General features: G+C 31.5%; 1 protein-coding gene and 1 long non-coding RNA gene across 3 annotated transcripts; both read left to right on the forward strand.

Annotated features, from left to right (window-relative positions):
* The first annotated feature begins 12,921 nt into the window (after positions 1-12,921).
* LOC111682563 (putative uncharacterized protein DDB_G0288037) lies at positions 12,922-13,867 on the forward strand. 2 transcript variants are annotated; one of them, XM_023444535.2, is made up of 7 exons: positions 12,922-13,051; positions 13,109-13,171; positions 13,232-13,291; positions 13,346-13,405; positions 13,463-13,522; positions 13,580-13,642; positions 13,702-13,867. In XM_023444535.2, exons 1-7 carry the CDS (start codon positions 12,980-12,982, stop codon positions 13,744-13,746), a joined length of 423 nt encoding a protein of 140 aa, XP_023300303.2. In that variant the 5' UTR covers positions 12,922-12,979; the 3' UTR covers positions 13,747-13,867. The 2 variants fall into 2 exon arrangements, with proteins under 2 accessions (XP_023300303.2, XP_046808302.1); XM_046952346.1 differs by lacking the exon at positions 13,232-13,291.
* A 4,106-nt stretch (positions 13,868-17,973) lies between these two features.
* LOC124420431 lies at positions 17,974-18,321 on the forward strand. Its single transcript, XR_006941200.1, has 2 exons — positions 17,974-18,123; positions 18,205-18,321. It is a non-coding gene; the product is annotated as an uncharacterized LOC124420431 (long non-coding RNA).
* Positions 18,322-18,859: the final 538 nt, after the last annotated feature.

Below are 18,859 nucleotides of genomic sequence, written 5' to 3' on the forward strand. Positions count from 1 at the left end.
TTAAGGTTTGTCCACAATTTCTCTCAGTCTTCAATAAAAATGGGCTCCCTGGATACCGCGATAAATTGATTATGATTGCTGCTTAATATATGGATTATGCATTGGTCCATATATAGGGCTATCTTTCATGGATGGATTAATATATTAGTTTTATTCTTAGGTAGCGCAAAAGAAAACCTATATATAAAATAGTATAAAAGAGAAGAGTATTAAAGAGATTTACAACAGTATTTCTATAAATATTGTGGTAAAGTGATTTGATCGTATAGAAAAATATGAAACTGTTTCTATTATTTTTTGTGATCGCTTGCACAATTTTTGTTGGTGCGATCGCAGAACCAGTAAATGTAAGTTTATATATTTGATCTTTTAATTTAAACTTGAATTAATATAGAATTTTTTAAAGTATTCAGCAAAAAATGTCGTTAACACGGGTGTTCTTAAACAAGATAAACTTCCTTCAGGTGGAAATAGTGTATGTTATTATTGTTTATTTGTTAATTTAGCTTGGAATTAATATTTTTATTAAATATTTTCAGTTGGTAGAAAATGTTGTTAACACTGGTGTTATTAAGCAAAAAGGAAGTCCTGACAAGAAAAACGTATGTTAAGCTGTGTTTTTTTTGTATATAATCCAGATTTTTTATTAATTTTGGATTTCTTTTTTAGAATGTTATCGCGGACATTGTTAACCATGATGTTATTAATCAATGAAGAGAAAATGGCAACAATTGTAAAGCGAAATAATTGAAAGTATTTTTTGTTAAATCTAAATTAAATGAATAATAAAGCAATAATATTTTTTTGCATAATCCAATCAAAAGTTATAGGATGAACTATTATAATGGGCCTTATAATATAACGCATCAAAATTCTTGGGGAGGGTAATGGTATCGTTACTATAGTCACAAAGTCGAATTTGTTGGTTATATCATATGAACGTTTTTTGATTTTATATTAAAGGTTTAACATCTGCTACATCTGCTTCCAACTTTGATTTGAAATTTTTCATAATTTTTCCCATAAAAGTCGACGGTCTGGACTTTCATTACATAACTCATTTTTAACTAGTTATATTTAAGACCTTGTCGAACAAAAATAAGTCGTTATTCACCCTTAAAGTAAGTAGTTTTTACTTAGCTTCAATAATAATTTTCTGCTTACCCAGTAAGTAAAGTTTTTGTTAGACATGTCCTAACTTTGAGGATGAGGCGGGGTCTCTTTTTCTAGAAATAAATTGATGATATCTTATAGTTTGGTTAAGTACCCCTAACTGTAACCAGGGTCGCCAGACTAACTTAAAAGTAAAATTTAAATTCGCACAATGACTCGGTCTACATAGAGTTAAACCCAATCGAGTTTCGGAGGCCTATGAACCTGCAAGTACACATTTGTTGCGATTAGTTCTAGGGATCCGACAGTCCTGACTATATGACATAAAAAGCTGAAACGTAATCAAGAAGTATGTGTTTGATATACTGCATACTACTGCTCTGGAAGTCAAGTCATACGGGGAGAGAGATCGAAAAGATTTGTTAGCAATAAAAAACACCGGCATAATTTGTAATTGTTAAAGCTCCTGCAACCCGATCTAGCAGCAATGACAAGTGCCTGAGTTTAAGCGATTGAACCACTTGTCTTTTGGACTTAAACGACACTTAGTTTTAACATTTACAGTTGAATATACTGCGGATTGTAGGTGACGATATCGCACGATTTTGGTGTCAAAATTGGCAGCTTTGGATAGATATGTTCCGCTAGTTAGTCCATAGATTCGAACGATAACTCAGACTTTATAGGATTAAACCTTTATGTAACTGATTAGGAGTTGCCTATAAACGAACTGCAAGTAAAATTTTTGGTGTATAAATGCGATTAGTTATAGGTATCCAACGTTTCTGACTTGCAGGCAATCATATATCATATTGACCTGAAAGTCAAATCGTCGAGAACAGAGTCCAAATAGGTTTGTAAGCAATTAAATTTGTGATTGTTAAAGGTCTCTGCAACCCGATTTAGCGGCAATGACCAAGTGTCTGAGTGTAAGCGATTAAATCGGCCAAGTTGAACGACACCTAACTGGTGTCGACCTGGTGTAACAACTTGAGGTTAACATTTTTACAAACATTGTACTACTGCTGGAGTATGATATCCTGCGGACTGTAGTTAATGATCTCGCACGATGACAATCTTACCGCTTTAGTTGGTGCTAAATGCATTTGGCAGCTATGCATAGATACATATAGTCCCCTAGTTAGTCAAAACTGTTATTAGGGTCACAAGTCTAACTCAACAGTACGTATGAATGTGATTAGTTATAGGTATCCAACGTTCCTGACTTGCAGTATTCGGAAATATAGGTTAAATACCCTGCTGTTCTAAAAGTTAGGTCGTTCCGGAACTTCATAATTTGTGATCCTGATTTAGAGATAATGATTAAGTGAGTCCCAAGTGTCTAAGTGTAAGCGATTGAACCGACCAACTTGCCCTCTAGACTTTAACGACAAATGGTTTTACGGTTTATTATAATAACAACTTGAGTTTAAAATTTCTACTAACATTGTGTTATTGTTGGAGTTAGAGATCCTACGGACTAAAGCTGACAAACTCGCACTAACGTAAGCATAGACCATTCACTATAGAAGAAAGTCTGTCAAATTGATTTCTATTCAAAGGATTTTAAAAAAACTAACTGATTGACATTAAGGGATATTTATCCCTCTGATATGTAATATGAAATTTCCTACAAATGCCCAATGTATACATTTCTAGTTGTATTATTGAATACGATTGGCCAGTGGGTAACTTTGTACCACTTGCAGAATACCCCAAATATTTGTGTCTATTGAGCCTTGATAGAAATTTGTAAAGGTTTTCTTACAGGCTGGCTGAGTTTTTCTGTTAAAGTCTGTTTAAGAACGTAGACTGAGATATATTGGTATAAATTTATTGTATGATCCATTTGGTAGATGATTCTTTTGTTCCAGGGACGAAGCTAATAGAAAATGGTTAAGATCGGTTCATTATACAACTGAACTTCCGAATAGGGCATGTAAACCCTGTAATCAAACTACAGGTCGCAGTTTTGGAGATAATTTAATGAAATTTGGCACATAATCTATGATACCGTAGGCGAAGCCTATTGAAAATGATTAACAAGTTTCATATTAAACATAATTTTTTCATAATTATCTTTAATATACTCGTATATCGACAATAATCTGAATGAGATTCTATAATTGTAGAGCCTCATATGACCCTAGCCCCTATTGAAAGCCCCTACGACGTATCAAAGATAAAAAAATTCCTATCCAAAACTCACGTCCAACCGGAGTCTATCATCGATGACACGGTCAGTAGGATTGAGGATATGGAGGAGACAATGAAACTCCAAATGGACTCTCATTTCCCACCCGGTATATCGAATAACATAGATGAACCGATAGAATGTCTCGGTCAAGCGGAACATTGGAGCAAATACCAGAAGGAATCCGTTGCTATACGGTTGGCTCTAAATTAGGGGACAAAGTAGGCCTGGGGTTCTATTTGTATTTCTTCGGATTTGATGTAGTATACATCCTCCTATCATCCTAACGTAACCTGTATATCAAGTATTGTTATTGCAATGTTAATGTAGTTTTACTTAAAGCAGAGATAAATTTTGTTTCAATATCGGTCGATGATAATCGAAATATTTAGTACATATTATTTATTTAAAAATCCATTACATTATCAAAAGTTTTTATTGATTATTTGCAATATATAATATTAGAATATTAAATACGAATTATTAGTCATATGTATATGATACACATAACTTACATATGTAACTAAACAGTTCTTTGCGGTTAAATCGTATAAAAATATATTAAATAAAAAACCATTTTATTTTTGAATTATATAAAATTTCCCAATCCACAAAAAAATGCATTAAACAACATATAAAATGGGTATGAAATGGAAAATTATTCAACAGTTCCAATAAGCTTCAAAGCGGAAAAGTGTTATTTGTTTGTGATAAATATGAAACTAATCAATTTATTCCTTGTAGTCGCTTGTATTGTTGCCAGTGCTATGGCTGCTCCCGAAAATGTAAGTTTATACAAATAATTTCCTATTTATTGCATTGTCTAAATAAATATTTGCATTTTTTCAATATTCAATATTTTCAGAATAATGCTCAAGGTATCCTTAACACGGGATTATTCAACCAAGGAGGAGTAGGAAAATAATAATAATTATTGCAAACTATGACACTAATAAAGATTGAATCAAATTTAATCCAGATTTTTAATGTTTTCATCATATTTTTTACCGTAAGGCTGAAATTTGTATTTTAAAATCCTTTCATCGTGATCTATGAAAGGAATTATCGTGTAATGTTGAGAAACTAAGTTTTCTGATTCTATGTTACAATTAGTGTTCCTAAGGAATGGACTACATACCCAGCAAAAAATCGAAAATTTTAGGTAATGGACAGTATTGATTTCATACATTACTTGGTAATAAGTGTTCGTTATCATCCACATTATTTCACTTAGCTGAATAAGATATTACTGGTAAAGAACAAAACAATTTGAATGTGTTATAGCTCAATTGTCTAGTGCGTTCATTTACAGAGGGTTAGTGGTTCGTGCCCTGCTGGATATCATTTACTTTTTTCAAAATTAAATTAATTTATTTTCTGTAAAAAGCCGTTCTGAAAATTACAAAAGGCAGCATGTTAATGGTGCATCGAGTAAGCGGGTAGAGTGAGAAACCTGTGTTCAAATCCCTGCTCATTTTTTTTTTTTATTTCTCTATACAAAGTCGGCCCAAATAACTAGCTATCACATAAAACGTTGAACAAAATAATTAGTTATTCACCCCAAGAGTAATTAGTTTCCACGTTATTCCAATATTAGTTTCTTGCTTAACAGGTAATGAAAGTTTCTGCTGGGCATATTCTAAGATATTTAGAACGAAAACAATTGAATTTTGAAAGAAATCCGACTGTCAAAATTTGAATAGTTGTATCCGTAAACCTGTCTTGAACATCCAAAGCAATAGCTGCAAAAAAAGAAAGGGTCTAAGCAAGACATTTTTTTTGGGCGTCCATGTACAAGTACTTTGATAAATGACTCATGCTATATAAACAACATGAAGATGTGGTAGACAAATACCAAAAGTTGTGGGAAACCGTAGGGGTCTAAGCAAGACCAACATTGTTTTGGCCGTTCATGTACAAGCACTTTGCTTAAGGACTCGACCTATCTTATCTCTGAACATTGTTGCCCTATTACATAACATCGAATGAATCGGACCTTAACCACAGCTACTATGTACCCATCTTTCCGATAACCGGAACAATTCTGCTGTGTATGCTCCCGGTTCTTGCGATACCAGATTGTGGTTCTCTGGTTTGATCCCATTTTACACCATTTCATAGAAGACCAAGGATAATCAACAATTTAAAGCCCCAGCAGACTATCAGTACGCACCTCTTTTTCCCGGCAAATAATACCAAGATGGGTAACTTTCATCAAAGTAACATCACCCAGATTCAGTTTGAAGTTTCAAAACCAAAACATACACTTGGAAATCTCAGTCAGTCATTAGGTTATATGACCTCGACATCATGAGTTATAGGATCGAAAAATTATATTGAAGAAAACATCCAATAGATTTCCTACAGGGAAGTAACTACGGTTTAGTTTAGGTTTTACAGTCTGCTAACTGCCGGGGGTAGGCTATTCTTGAATACTTGTACTGTCAGTAAAGAAAGATTTGAGGAGATAATTTATGAGAAGGTGATAAATAAGAAACTTCACCAAGTATGTTTTAAAAAACAGTTTTAATTTATTTTGTATCTCTGCACACATGTCACACATAACATACACACAAAGTAATATAAACTGTAGCAGAAAGAAATATTAACCGTTGTACTGTAATACCACCGTCAAACTGTATTACCACCCTCAAACTAATATGGGCTGTATTACCAACATATTACTGCTTTATCTCCTTGTTCTTGTTATACCCACTTACCTTCGTGAGAACAGCATCCAAACATACAAAAAATACACAGCTGAATAAAACCAAATACATCTCCACACGCACATGTACATCTTTATCCAATTCACAGTGTTGTTGTTGCTTTTTTAACAAAGCATGAAAAAAGTGGCTTTTTGGATGTAATTTTCAGAGGTTGTCTCGGATTTTTGCTCATATCTCCGTTATTTATAGACCGATTTTGCTGATTTTAAATAGCGATCTTCTCGAAAGCATGTCTAACTGAATTATTGAAGATTCGAATCTCGCCGATATATGGGGACCTCTAAAAACTGATTTCAACAGACAGACAGACAGACAGACAGACAGACAGACGGACATGGCTTAATCGACTCTGCTATCTATAAGGATCCAGAATATATATACTTTATAGGTTCGGAAAATTATATTATAGAAATTACAAATGGAATGACAAACTTATATATACCCTTCTCACGAAGATGAAGGGTATAAAAAGGAAACAGAAATGAAATTAACAATCTCATTGTTCGAATGATAAAAGTCATGTAAACTATGTTTACACCCAATTCGGAATGCTAGTTTAGTTTAGAAATGCTAGTTAAATGTCTGACAAATCAGATAAATAAGAGAAATGTGACGACTACAACGTTTGATAGCGAATCGTTTCTAGAGCCGGGTAATTACTAAAAAGATGAGTAATTGTTTACTCAACCTCATTTTGGCAGCTCCTGTAGAAGTCGTGAATTGGAAGACTGTCTTGCATGATTTCCAAATTTTCCAATTAACAGAGATAACTGGTAAAAGAGCGCTTAGATGAGTTCCACTGAAAACTATTATGATCCATGTAATGTCACTACGTCCTTGCAATCGAACAACTATGTTCGTGAGACCAGCGGCCTTGAGCGAAACTATAGCATGTAACATATATATGGTTTCGCCAAAGTATCATTAAGATTTTTACCTGTTGTTTCCCCATGTTCTTTGAATGTCTCGCCATTATTAATATTCCAATTTTAATGTAGTTTTACATAAAGCAGAGAAAAATTTAGTCTCGATATCGGTCGGTGATAAACGAAACATTCAGTAAATTTTATCTATTTGCAAATTCATTACATTATCAAAAGTTATTGATTATTTGCAAACTATAATATTAAATACGAATTATTAGTCATATGTGTAAGTTGTACAAAACTAAATAGTTCTTTGCGGTTAATTCGTATAAAAATATTTTAAATAAAAACCCATTTTATTTATTATTCATGTAAAATTTCCTAATCCACAAAAAACATGCATTAAACAACATATAAAATGGCTATGAAATGGAAAATTATTCAACAGTTCCAATAAGCTTCAAAGCGGGAAAGTGTTATTCATTTGTGATAAATATGAAACTAATTAATTTATTCCTTGTAGTCGCTTGCATTGTTGTCAGTGCTATGGCTACTCCCGGAAATGTAAGTTTGTACAAATAATTTCCTATTTAATTTTTTTTCAATATTTAACATTTTCAGAGTAATGCTCAAGGTGTTCTTAATACGGGGTTCTTCAATCAAGGAGGAATTGGAAAAAAATAAAAATTATAGCAAATTATGACACTAATAAAGATTGAACCAAATTTAATCGAGCTTTTTAATATTTTTATCATACTTTTTTATCGTAGAGCTGAAAAAAGTTTTTTGACGAAATCATTTTCTATAATAAGATAGGACGATATCGGACTTAGAAATACGTTATTGTAAAAGTATTTTATAGTGATCTATGAAAGGAATTATCGTCGGATGTTAAGAAACTCAGTTTACTGATTTTCTGATCTAATCAGTGTTCCTGAAGAATGCAATACATATGACCTAAAATATTAAGCTCAATTTTGAATAAAAACAATTAAAGTTTAAAAGAAATCCGCCTGTCGGATTTTGAATACCTTTCTCCGTAAACCTGTGTTGCAAAATTCATACTAATCTCGGACTTACTTCTGGGAAGTCTTCATGAAATTTCAAGTTTCATGCCTAAAGATTATGGAAAACCAACAACGGAAAACATGATTCTTATCAAAGTCCATATTAATTACAGAATTGTACATTACATGAAGATGTGGTAGAAAAGTACCAAAAGTCGTTGAAAAGCATAAGCATTTTCCTCAAGGTATCGAGAAGCAATAACATTACTTTCGTTTGTTCACATTTTACCGCCTAATCAGTATTTTAACCAACATTCTGTTACTGCGAATTTGACCTTAACCATAGCCGCTATGTACCCTATTCTCCAATAACCGGATAAAGTCCGAAACTCTAGTGGTTCATGCTGTACTAGATAGTGGTTCTCTGGTTTGATCCTATGTCAAATCCTTTCAATGAAAGTCCAAGGATTATCACCTGACTATCAGTTCGCACCAATAATTCCCGGCAAGTAACTCCAAGATGGGGGGAACATTCAATAAGGTAACATTCAAGGCTGCAGTTTGAAGCATAGCTGTAAAATTTCGATTACGATTAATAATTCAAAAATAATCGTAATGATTATTTAATTTTCCGATTATTAATTGATTACGATTAAAATTAATCTAAAAATAATCAGGATTAATTAAAATTAATGAAAATAATCAAAAATAATCAGAATTAATCAAATAATTAATTTGATTTCTATAATATAATTTTCCGACCCTATAAAGTTGCTCAGTATTTTAAACCAAATACATTATTCCTATTTAAAAAAAGATTTCCGTCATTCGACACAGATTTACAAAAACTTGATAATGAATGGCGACAGCATGCTCTATTAGACTTTGAAAAAATTTTAACTTAATGCAATTCTAGAACCAGAAGTACACTAGCCTAAAGTTTTTAAATTAAAAAATTCTTTAGAAGAATGTTTGTTCCCCAATCTACAAAAAGTAATTCAGTTTATTTTATTATTACCTTTTTCAAATGCTTCTCCTGAAAGAATTTTTAGTAATTTGAAAAGTTGCAAAACTGATTTAAGAAATAGAATGTTTTCTAAAACATATGCATAAATTTTGTTTACTAATGAAGGAATTTTAAGAAACGGTAAAGACAACTATGAACCTAGTCAAGCAATTATCAAAAAGAATTGGAAATAGTGATCGCAGTTATAACTATATATGTATATATAGAGATATTTTAATTATCTAATTTTGTATTTTGTTTATAAATGAATTAATTATAATTATTTAAATATTCGTATAGAAAAATATGTATATGATTTATTTTTGTTTCATTGTTTTTTTATGTTTAAATAAAAATTAAAAAGGGGCATGTGTAATTTTTTAAATGTGTAATTTAGGAGTCGATCAAGTGTAGTTTCTAAATTTTTTGGTGGCAACACTGGTAAAACGTGATATCATCCACGAATTTTAAATAATTATTTAAGTTACACATATAATTGCAATTTAATGATAATGACATCGTCAATTAATAAGTCGATAAATTAAATTACTCCCAAGTACTATTTAGTAAAAGGGGATTTTTTGGTACTTTTTCGTTTTTCAAAAGGTACTTTTTGAATTTTCTATAATATTGAACCTAGAACCATGAAATTAAGTATGTAGAGCCCGGATTTGGCAAAAACAATACTTTTTCGTTCTACAAAAGGTACTTTTTGAATTTTCTATAATATTGAACATAGAAACATGAAATTAATTATGTAGAGTCAGAATTAGGTGAGAACCCATAAAAGGGAACTTTTTGGTACTTTTTCGTTTTTCAAAAAGTACTTTTTGAATTTCCTATAATATTGAACCTAGAGACATTAAATTTTGCATATAGGGCCCGGATTAGGTGAGAACCTATAAATATCTATCAACTTATTGTAATTTTTATTGTTCTTTTAAGGTGGAAGTACACACAACGCGTTAAGACTGCAACGCGTTTACGCTTTTCAAATTTTTTTGCGCTTTACAAGTTACACACCACGCGTTATTTTGATCTTGCTATTAATGTTTATTAAGACTATTTTGTTTTAATTAAAATTTTTTGTATATTTTTATACCCTTCACCTTCGTGAGAAGGGTATATATAAGTTTGTCATTCCGTTTGTAATTTCTATAATATAATTTTCCGACCCTATAAAGTATATATATTCTGGATCCTTATAGATAGCGGAGTCGATTAAGCTATGTCCGTCTGTCTGTCTGTTGAAATCAGTTTTTAGAGGACCCCAGATATCGGCGAAATCCGAATCTTCAATAATTCTATTAGACATGCTTTCGAGAAGATCGCTATTTAAAATCAGCAAAATCGGTCGGTAAATAACGGAGATATGAACAAAAATCCGAGACAACCTCTGAAAATTTCATCAAAAAATTGTTATAAAAGCAACAACAACACTGAATATAGAAAAAGATTTACATGTGTGTGTAGATGTATTTGGTTTTATTCAGCTGTGTATTTTTTTTTGTTTTGTTTGGAATCCAAATATACAAAAAATACACAGCAAAAAAATATGATTTGCATTTTTTGTTAAAATAAAATAATATTCCCTTTTGTATTGCAAATATAATTTTTAATGAATAGAAAAAAGTATTTAAAACGTTTTCAATTATATGGGAGTAGATTGTGAGTTATTGTACAATAATTTTATATGCGAATAATGTAAGTTTGAAATTTAAAACTAACACAAATTTTTCCCAAGTGCTTTTGAAAACAATTTTTTTTTTACGATAAACAAAAACTAAATCTACGTCTCGTCAATGTTTACCAGCAATGAATCAGAGGTCGAAGTCGACCGGCTTCTAGTCGGAGCTTAGCCGCCGCCGAACTATATTTAGTTGCTTGAGCCGTCGCCGAAACATTCGGCTTAAATCGACTGAAATTTTTTTAATGTTTTTATTAACAAGACTGTAAGATCAATTATGTTTAAAATACACTATGGTGAAGGGTATATAAGATTCGGCACAGCCGAATATAGCACTCTTACTTGTTTTTGATTAATTTCAATATATTTGGTACAATTTTCTATCTTTTTACATTACGTGTAATGGAAAACTGTTTTTCAAGTTACACACTATTCGATTAGATGACTCTTTTATTGAAAATAATATATTTATCATGTTTATTTGGATTGAAAATCTTGATCTCAGTACAAGATATTAAAAAAAATTATTGCAATCTTTTCGAAATGGATCTCAAAAATACGTAATTTTTGGCGGATTGCCGGAAAAATAATTAAATTTTTCTTAGAGCTTTTTTTGGAAGGAAATTATACTAAATATATGGAAAATAATCAAAATTAATCAAAATTAATCCTTAAAAATAATCAACTAATTTTTTGATTAATTTTGATTATTTTCATTAATTCCAATTAATCCCTGATTATTTTTAGATTATTTTTAATCGTAATCAACAATTAATTAACAAAAATTTAAAGTAATCGTTAATTAATCATTAATTTTACCTATTTAATAAAAATAATCTAATTACTAATGATTACGATTATTGATCATTATTTTACAGCTATGGTTTGAAGTTGTTTTTGAAGTTTCAAAACCAACAGTGGAGTTACTGTAAGTTTAACTTAGGTTTTACAGACTGCTAGCTGTCAGGGGTAAGCTTTCCTTGAGTAGTTGTACTGTCTTTAAAAAAAGATAGTAAGAGAGAGTGAAAGGTAGTGGAGAAGAATAAAGGTGTTAGTCTACAAAAAGGTGATAAAGAAGACAGAAGAAAACAGAAATAGAATGAACATTCTCATTGTTAGAATGATAAAAGTCATTCTAACGGAAATTCGGAATACTAGTTAAATTCACCAAACGTCTGACAGATTAGATAGATAAGAGAAATGTGACGACCCCAACGTTTGATAACGAATCGTTTCTAGAGCCAGACAGTTAATCAGAAGATGAATAATTGTTTCCTCCAAATTCGGAATACCAGTTAAATTCACCAATGATAGTTAAACGTCTGACAGATTAGATAGATAAGAGAAATGTGACGACCCCAACGTTTGATAACGAATCGTTTCTAGAGCCAGACAGTTAATCAGAAGATGAGTAATTTTTTCCTCCACCATACGCCTTTCATGGTTACTAAATTTGCAATTACCTGTAAAAACTGGTAAAAGAGCTTTTAAATGAGTTTCACTGAGAACTTGTATAATTCATGAAAGGCCACAGCGTCCTTGCGATCGAGCAAGTATGTTCTTGAGACCAGTGGTCTTAAGCTAAACTATAGCATGTAACATATATATGCTTTCGCCAAAGTATCAGTAAGATTATTAGCTGTTGTTTCCCCATGTCCTTTGATGTCTCGCCATTACATTAAGAGACGTCAGGCATTATCGGACAAGTCTTGGTGTAGAATGTACATCGATCAGAGATTTAATGGCGGCTTGACGATCAGTATATATTCTGAAATCTTTGTTAGATATCAATTTGATGCTTTTTTAATCGCTGAAATATCAGCTTGTAGACGATGAGTTTAGTCTAAAGGAGATTTTGATTTCAAATTTCTCAATGAAGATGACTACACCGACACCTTTGCTTGTTTTTGATTCAGCAGTGAAAATATTAAGACCATTAGCATTTACAGGTTGTGGTTCAGAATAATCATTGGTTCAGAATAATCGGTGATTATACAATTCCGAAAGTCTTTTGTATTAACGGTTTCGGAATACTATAGTCAGTAAATACCCCAGTGCAAGCTTTTCTACAGAACTATAATGCCGCCATAGCTTTGGAGGATCTAGGGAGTACATTGTGGTGTTAAATTAATAAGATACATAATCATATAGGGGTATATGGACCTAGCGATATTATCGTATGAGTGTATCGAATATTTTCGAATAGATTTTTTACTGTGGTTTATAAATCGTTTGAAAAATCATTCTTTATTTATAATCATCAAATACATTCTCTTCATTATTAAAATTGAGGGGTAAATCGTAATATACGAAACAGTATAAAAGGAATAACTTGCGCAGAATATCAATACATTTGTAGCGGAAACTAAAAGAAAATATGAAACTATTGCATATAACTTTGGTCTATGTCTGTATTATTTTTGCCGGTGTAATGGCTTTTCCGGAAAATGTAAGTTTAATTTTTGTTCACGTAGTTAAGCCTTTGATTATTAAATGTTTTCTTAAGTATTCAGCAATTGGCGTTTTCAACTCTGGTATTATTAGACAAGATAAGACGAATGGAAATAGTGTAAGTTTTTTTAATGTTGATTTAATATTTACCTTCCAAATAAAATTAAAAAATTTTCAGATAATACATAATGTTGCTAATAACGGTTATATTCATCAAGGAGGTTCTAATGGAAATAGTGTAAGTTTTATCAATTCAAAAATGTACCTTCAAATTAATATTGAGTATTTTCAGTTAATAACTAATACTGCCAACAACAATTATAATAACCAAAGAGGATCATATGGAAATAGCGTAAATTTTTCAATTTACCTCATAATTTATCTTTTAGTTAATTTGGCATATTTGTAGGTTATATCTAACGTTCGTAATAACGGTTATATTAATCAAAGAAAAACAAATGGAAATAGTGTAAGTTTTATATTTATTTTTTGTTTAGTTTTCTCTTAATATCGAACATATTTTCAGATAATACATAATGTTGTAAATACCAATTATATTAATCAAAGAAAGAATACAAATGGAAAACCCGTAAGTTTTTGTTTGTTTCCTCATAAATTTAGCTTTCAATTGATATATAATATTTTCAGAATGTCATACAGAACATTGTTAACCATCATGTTATTGATCAATGAAATCCGTTTACAATTGATGAACATTAATGTAGAGGGAAATTGGAATGATTGTATTAATTTCAAGTAAAAAATTTTGTTTAATTTTAAAAAGACCAATAAAAGCTAAAACTGCAAGAAGTTATAGACCGATTTAGTCATTTTAAAGGCGAAAAATAGACCCTTAGTTCTATAATATAGCGATACTATTAAAAGTTGTTAGTGTGATTAATGATACCGATATCTTATGTGGTTGCTCAGATCAGTTATGAACGAAACTTTATATAGGTTAGTTAGATCAGTTTAATAGAAGAATGTTAACTACATCAACATCCGAAGAACTACATATAGGAGACTACCAAGCGCTCCATGGAATTGTTTATTGGTAAAAGAACTTTTAATAGTGATCAATGTAAGTATTATTGTCTGTCCTCCCTCTCCCGATGGCATGTTACCTTAATGCAACTCTTAATGTTATTGTAATCCTTAAGAATAGAGTTACTACTAATACCTCTAGTCTGTTGGGACTATTAAGTGGTACATATAGGAGACCAGCGAGCGCCTCATGAAATTGTTTATTGGTAAAAAAAACATAAACCTTTTATAGTGATCAATGTAAGTATTATTGTCTGTTCTGCTTCCCCCACCATGATGTTATTGTAATCGCGAAGAAAAAAGGTACTATCAATACCTCAAGTCTGCCGGGACTATAAAGTGGTAATGAGCAAATGTATCATCGGTCTTTCGTGGAATAATTTCACATGGGGTCGAACTAGACAACCGCATAATGTGGTATTTAGAACACTGGGCAAAGTTCTTTGTTGTGTCCCGATTATTGGAGAGCTGTGGTTTAAATCCGAACTTTTAGGAAGAGAAGTTAAAAGACTGACGCATGATGAAGTATATATTTCGGGATAAGTTTGGTGCTTTTGCCGAAACAACGGATACTTCATAAAGAAGTGAATGTGTTATCAAGATTTGGAAATAAGTAAGTGTAAGCAAACAATACCCAACTGCAGATATGTTGGATATTTCACCTAATGAATGGGTTAATTGGTAATGGAAGTAAGGTATCTTATACTCATTGAATTTTCGTTCCTAGTGTTTACATTTGTTCATTCCAAACATACCACAGTGTATTCTCTGTAAATAAGAACTTGTCTTTGGCTATATGATGGATCCGTATTTCGGTCTACTGAGTACGTTTCCCGGTGCTGTTGCCAAATTGACAGGGGACATCCCATTTTTAGAAGTAATGATTTTGCATATTGGGTGTTGCGCAACAGGGCAGCAATATGTACTTCAACATGAACACACACAACATGCCCACACAGTGGTTGTTAAAGTTTTCACGTAAAGTACATATGCATATATGTCGACATTTGTCTGTTTGCTGAACATTATTCCTCAGATTTGTTTAGAATAAATTATAGCTCCCAAGATATTTGGATCTAATTTCTAGGAAATCCCAACAATGGCTTACATATTCCCAACATTCCCCATATTTGTATAAATACGCTCTTCCCATTTTGTATAGTTGTGCCCATAATCTTGCGTGTGGTAACTCAAAATACGTACAATTATACAAATATCATACTTTCTTATTTTAAGAATGCTTCTCTTCCTTCTCAATCCCAAGTGGCATTATGAAATCCTCTTTTTATGTCATCGCATCAACGAAAGGTTTTGCGTTCATTAGATTAACTACCACTTTCTGCGCTACCGTTGCTGACTACTCCCGATTGACCTTGTATCTATAGTATAGTTCTTGGTTAAAATTTTCTTAGAATTAAATAAGGTCTTATCTTATTAAGAGATTTCGTTCTAATCACCTTTTGATTGTCGGTAAAACGTTAACCCCTGTTGGCATCGTTCTTATTTATATTCATTTTGAGGCATTCCGTAATTGATTGTACTCTTGGCCTTAACTATCCGTATTCTTATGGATATTTGCTGTAAAGTTCCGCTTGACCATAACGCTCTATCTGGGATAGATGTTTTAAAATTTCCGACATATTCTGTGTCTGGTATGCTCGTCCTTGGCCAGTTCTCCTAATGGTTATGACGTCACAATATATAAAAGAAATAGTGAACTATTTTGGCCACCTGTATCTTCTTTCATAAAAAAAAGATTTCTGTCTTCACGGGATAATTATTCAAGTATCCCGGTTGAGCTTAGATTAAGGCAAAGGCTCACCCGCTTTCTACATAAGTATTTTTTATCTTTTCCCCTTTTTCATCGCCATTAAAGTCTTTTCTTGGCTAGGATCCTTTGTAGACTACTGATCATGGTTTTCCAGAATAAAGTTCACAAAATTACACCGCAAAATACTCTATCCCTTTTAACATAATTTGGTACTACGTGTTTACAGTTGACCGCAGGGCTATGTTCGGCTGGTCAGTTGTTTGATGTTCCTTCTGAATCCACGTAGTGGCTGTGGTTTAAACCCAAATTCGCGGAAAGAGCAAGTGTCGGTTAAAGGACTGATGTAAGGTAAAGTCGATATTTCGGGATAAGTTCGGTGCTGTTGCGAATAACAACAGATACCCCACATAGGAGTGACTGTGGGACTAAGCGTTTATTGTATATGATACGGGATAGATGTAGAGTTATGGGGGGCCTCACCCCACCCGTATACCTATATTAATATATTGGATAAATGCGAAGTGTGCTGGGTTCACCGTAAGATATTGCTACGCGCCAGGTACTCACGTAAAGCACTTTTTCCTAATATTAGTTTCTGTATTGTAAAGGCTATACCAGTTGGGAAATGATAATCCAATAGAAGTTTCATTGCCTCCTCCATGATCCTAAAAATTTTAGATTGTACTCTCTGTATTGCTGGCGTTGCCCCACAATTTTATACCAATTGGTTTTAAGACGGTTTTTATACAGGATTACTTTATTGTCAAAACATAATTTCGATTGATAGTTTATATATTAATGCAGACTAGATGCTTTTAATCTCTTGGATTCAATATGTCGTATTCATAAAAATTAACCAAGGGATAACTCCTACATATCTCTCACGTCCATAATTCACTTAAAAACATTAAAAAACGATAAGATTCGGAGGAAATATAATTTATGCGAAAAATTTTGAATTGCTATAAAGCTTACCACTTTCAGAAATTAAATATAAATTATTTAAACTTGTTTGTTATAGTCTTTATATTTGTCATTCTCGAGGTCGTGGTTCCATTAAAGTGGTATTGTAGTACATAAAGCAGTCTTTGAAACCTTGTACATTTGTTGTCAGAAACTTAAGATCTGAATATCAATTAATTTGTACCTTCAGAAAAAAAATTTTGGCGCATATTTTTCACATTTTATAGTGCATATTTTTCCATTTTATAGTGCATATTATAAGCGCATATTTTTTATTTTTTTAGTACATGAAAATCCTTGCCTTACAAACCACAAAATGTAACTCTTAATAGAATATTTCTGAATTTCCTAGTAAATATGCTTATGCATAGATTTCTCTACTTTTAGAATATTATTGATTTTTCTTTTAAATTAATAATATCCACAGTTTTACTATTTGTGGTCAAAAGTCATGCATACCTTGTGGTCAAAATCATTGAAAATATATCCATTTTATTTATAATACATGGGGAAATTTTTTATTAATAATATTTATAATAAGCGATGCAAATATTTGTAGTCCACAAATCCGACTTTAAAATAATATACACCAAAAAAATCATATTTACAAACTTACAATAACTATTTGTATATATACATACCACCATATTCGCAAACAAATTTTCATTCTATAAACTATTTATTAATCAAATTTCGTATGGAAATATTATTTTATAAACCTTTTATAAAATAAAATGCTGTTAGGATAAACTTACTTTGAAAAGTAAGGGGTTAAAGTCATAAAATTTACTTACAGAGTAGCAGAGTAATTAAAATTTTTTAACACCAGGTTGACATTAAAGTGAAGTATTTACCATGCTCGCTTACAAATAGGGAGTTAGGTAAGTACCTACTTACACCAATTGCCTGCAAATAGGTGGAATTTTTTCGTTTGTGTTGAAAACAAGGTTCGAAAACGACAATGCTTAAAAGTAACTACTTACATAATATATTATTTGTAAGTCATTAATAGTCATATTCTTAGTTATGCAGACGATATGTCATTGTCGTCATTGTAAAGTAAGTTGTTGAGTAAGTACAAGTCATTAGCATTATATCAGAAACGTGTAGAGTGAACAAAAATCTCACAAATAAAAATTATATAAAAAGGTTTAAAGTAGAAATATATTTATTAGTACTTCTATATATTTTATAGCGGACAAGATCTTTTAATTAACGGAAAAATGAAAATTATTACTTTATTCCTTGTTGTAGCATGTATTGTTGCCGCTGCAGTGGCAGCTCCAGATAATGTAAGTTTTTTTCTTAAGATTGTATAATGTATTTTTTTAATTAATTTACAAATTATATAAATTATTATTTAATATTTTCAGTATAATGCCCAAGGCGTTGCTAATTCCGGATATTGGAATCAGGGAGGCAAATAATTTAAATAATTTAATTCTTTTATATTTATAAAATAAATAAATTTATAAATTGTATTAAATTTATAAAAAAATATGTTTTAATCATTAAAATATTCGGCTATCTTCGAATAATTTATTGACAGTAAACCGACTTTCTGTAAGATGGGATACAGAGGTAGAAAAATAAATATACACGCCTGGTTCCAAATTGAAACCAAAATTTTCAACGCAACGTCGTCAACATTGCAACTATTCGTTGTTGTAATATAAATTGAATACACATCCGTTGTCTAAAATTTAGATTGCGACAACGAATTGTTGCAATGTCGACAACGTTGCGTTGTCAGCACTACCTAGTGTTATCGTACGTATGTATATAATTAACAACGGATGTTATTAAAAAATTGATGTCGATTTGGAACCAGGAGTGTATAAATTTTTTACCTCTGTGTATGACTTGGTAATTTGGGACCAAGATCAAATAAAAACTTCGGGGGTACGAGTTATCGGTGTGTGTATGTTTGTTGATGTTAAAATAAATTTCAGAAGAGCCCAGATATTTGTGAAATCTGAATCTAAAGTAGAAATACATGGCAATCTGTGAATAATTTATTGACAGTAA

This window comes from Lucilia cuprina, chromosome 5 (genome assembly GCF_022045245.1).
Source record: "Lucilia cuprina isolate Lc7/37 chromosome 5, ASM2204524v1, whole genome shotgun sequence".
NCBI lineage: Eukaryota > Metazoa > Arthropoda > Insecta > Diptera > Calliphoridae > Lucilia > Lucilia cuprina.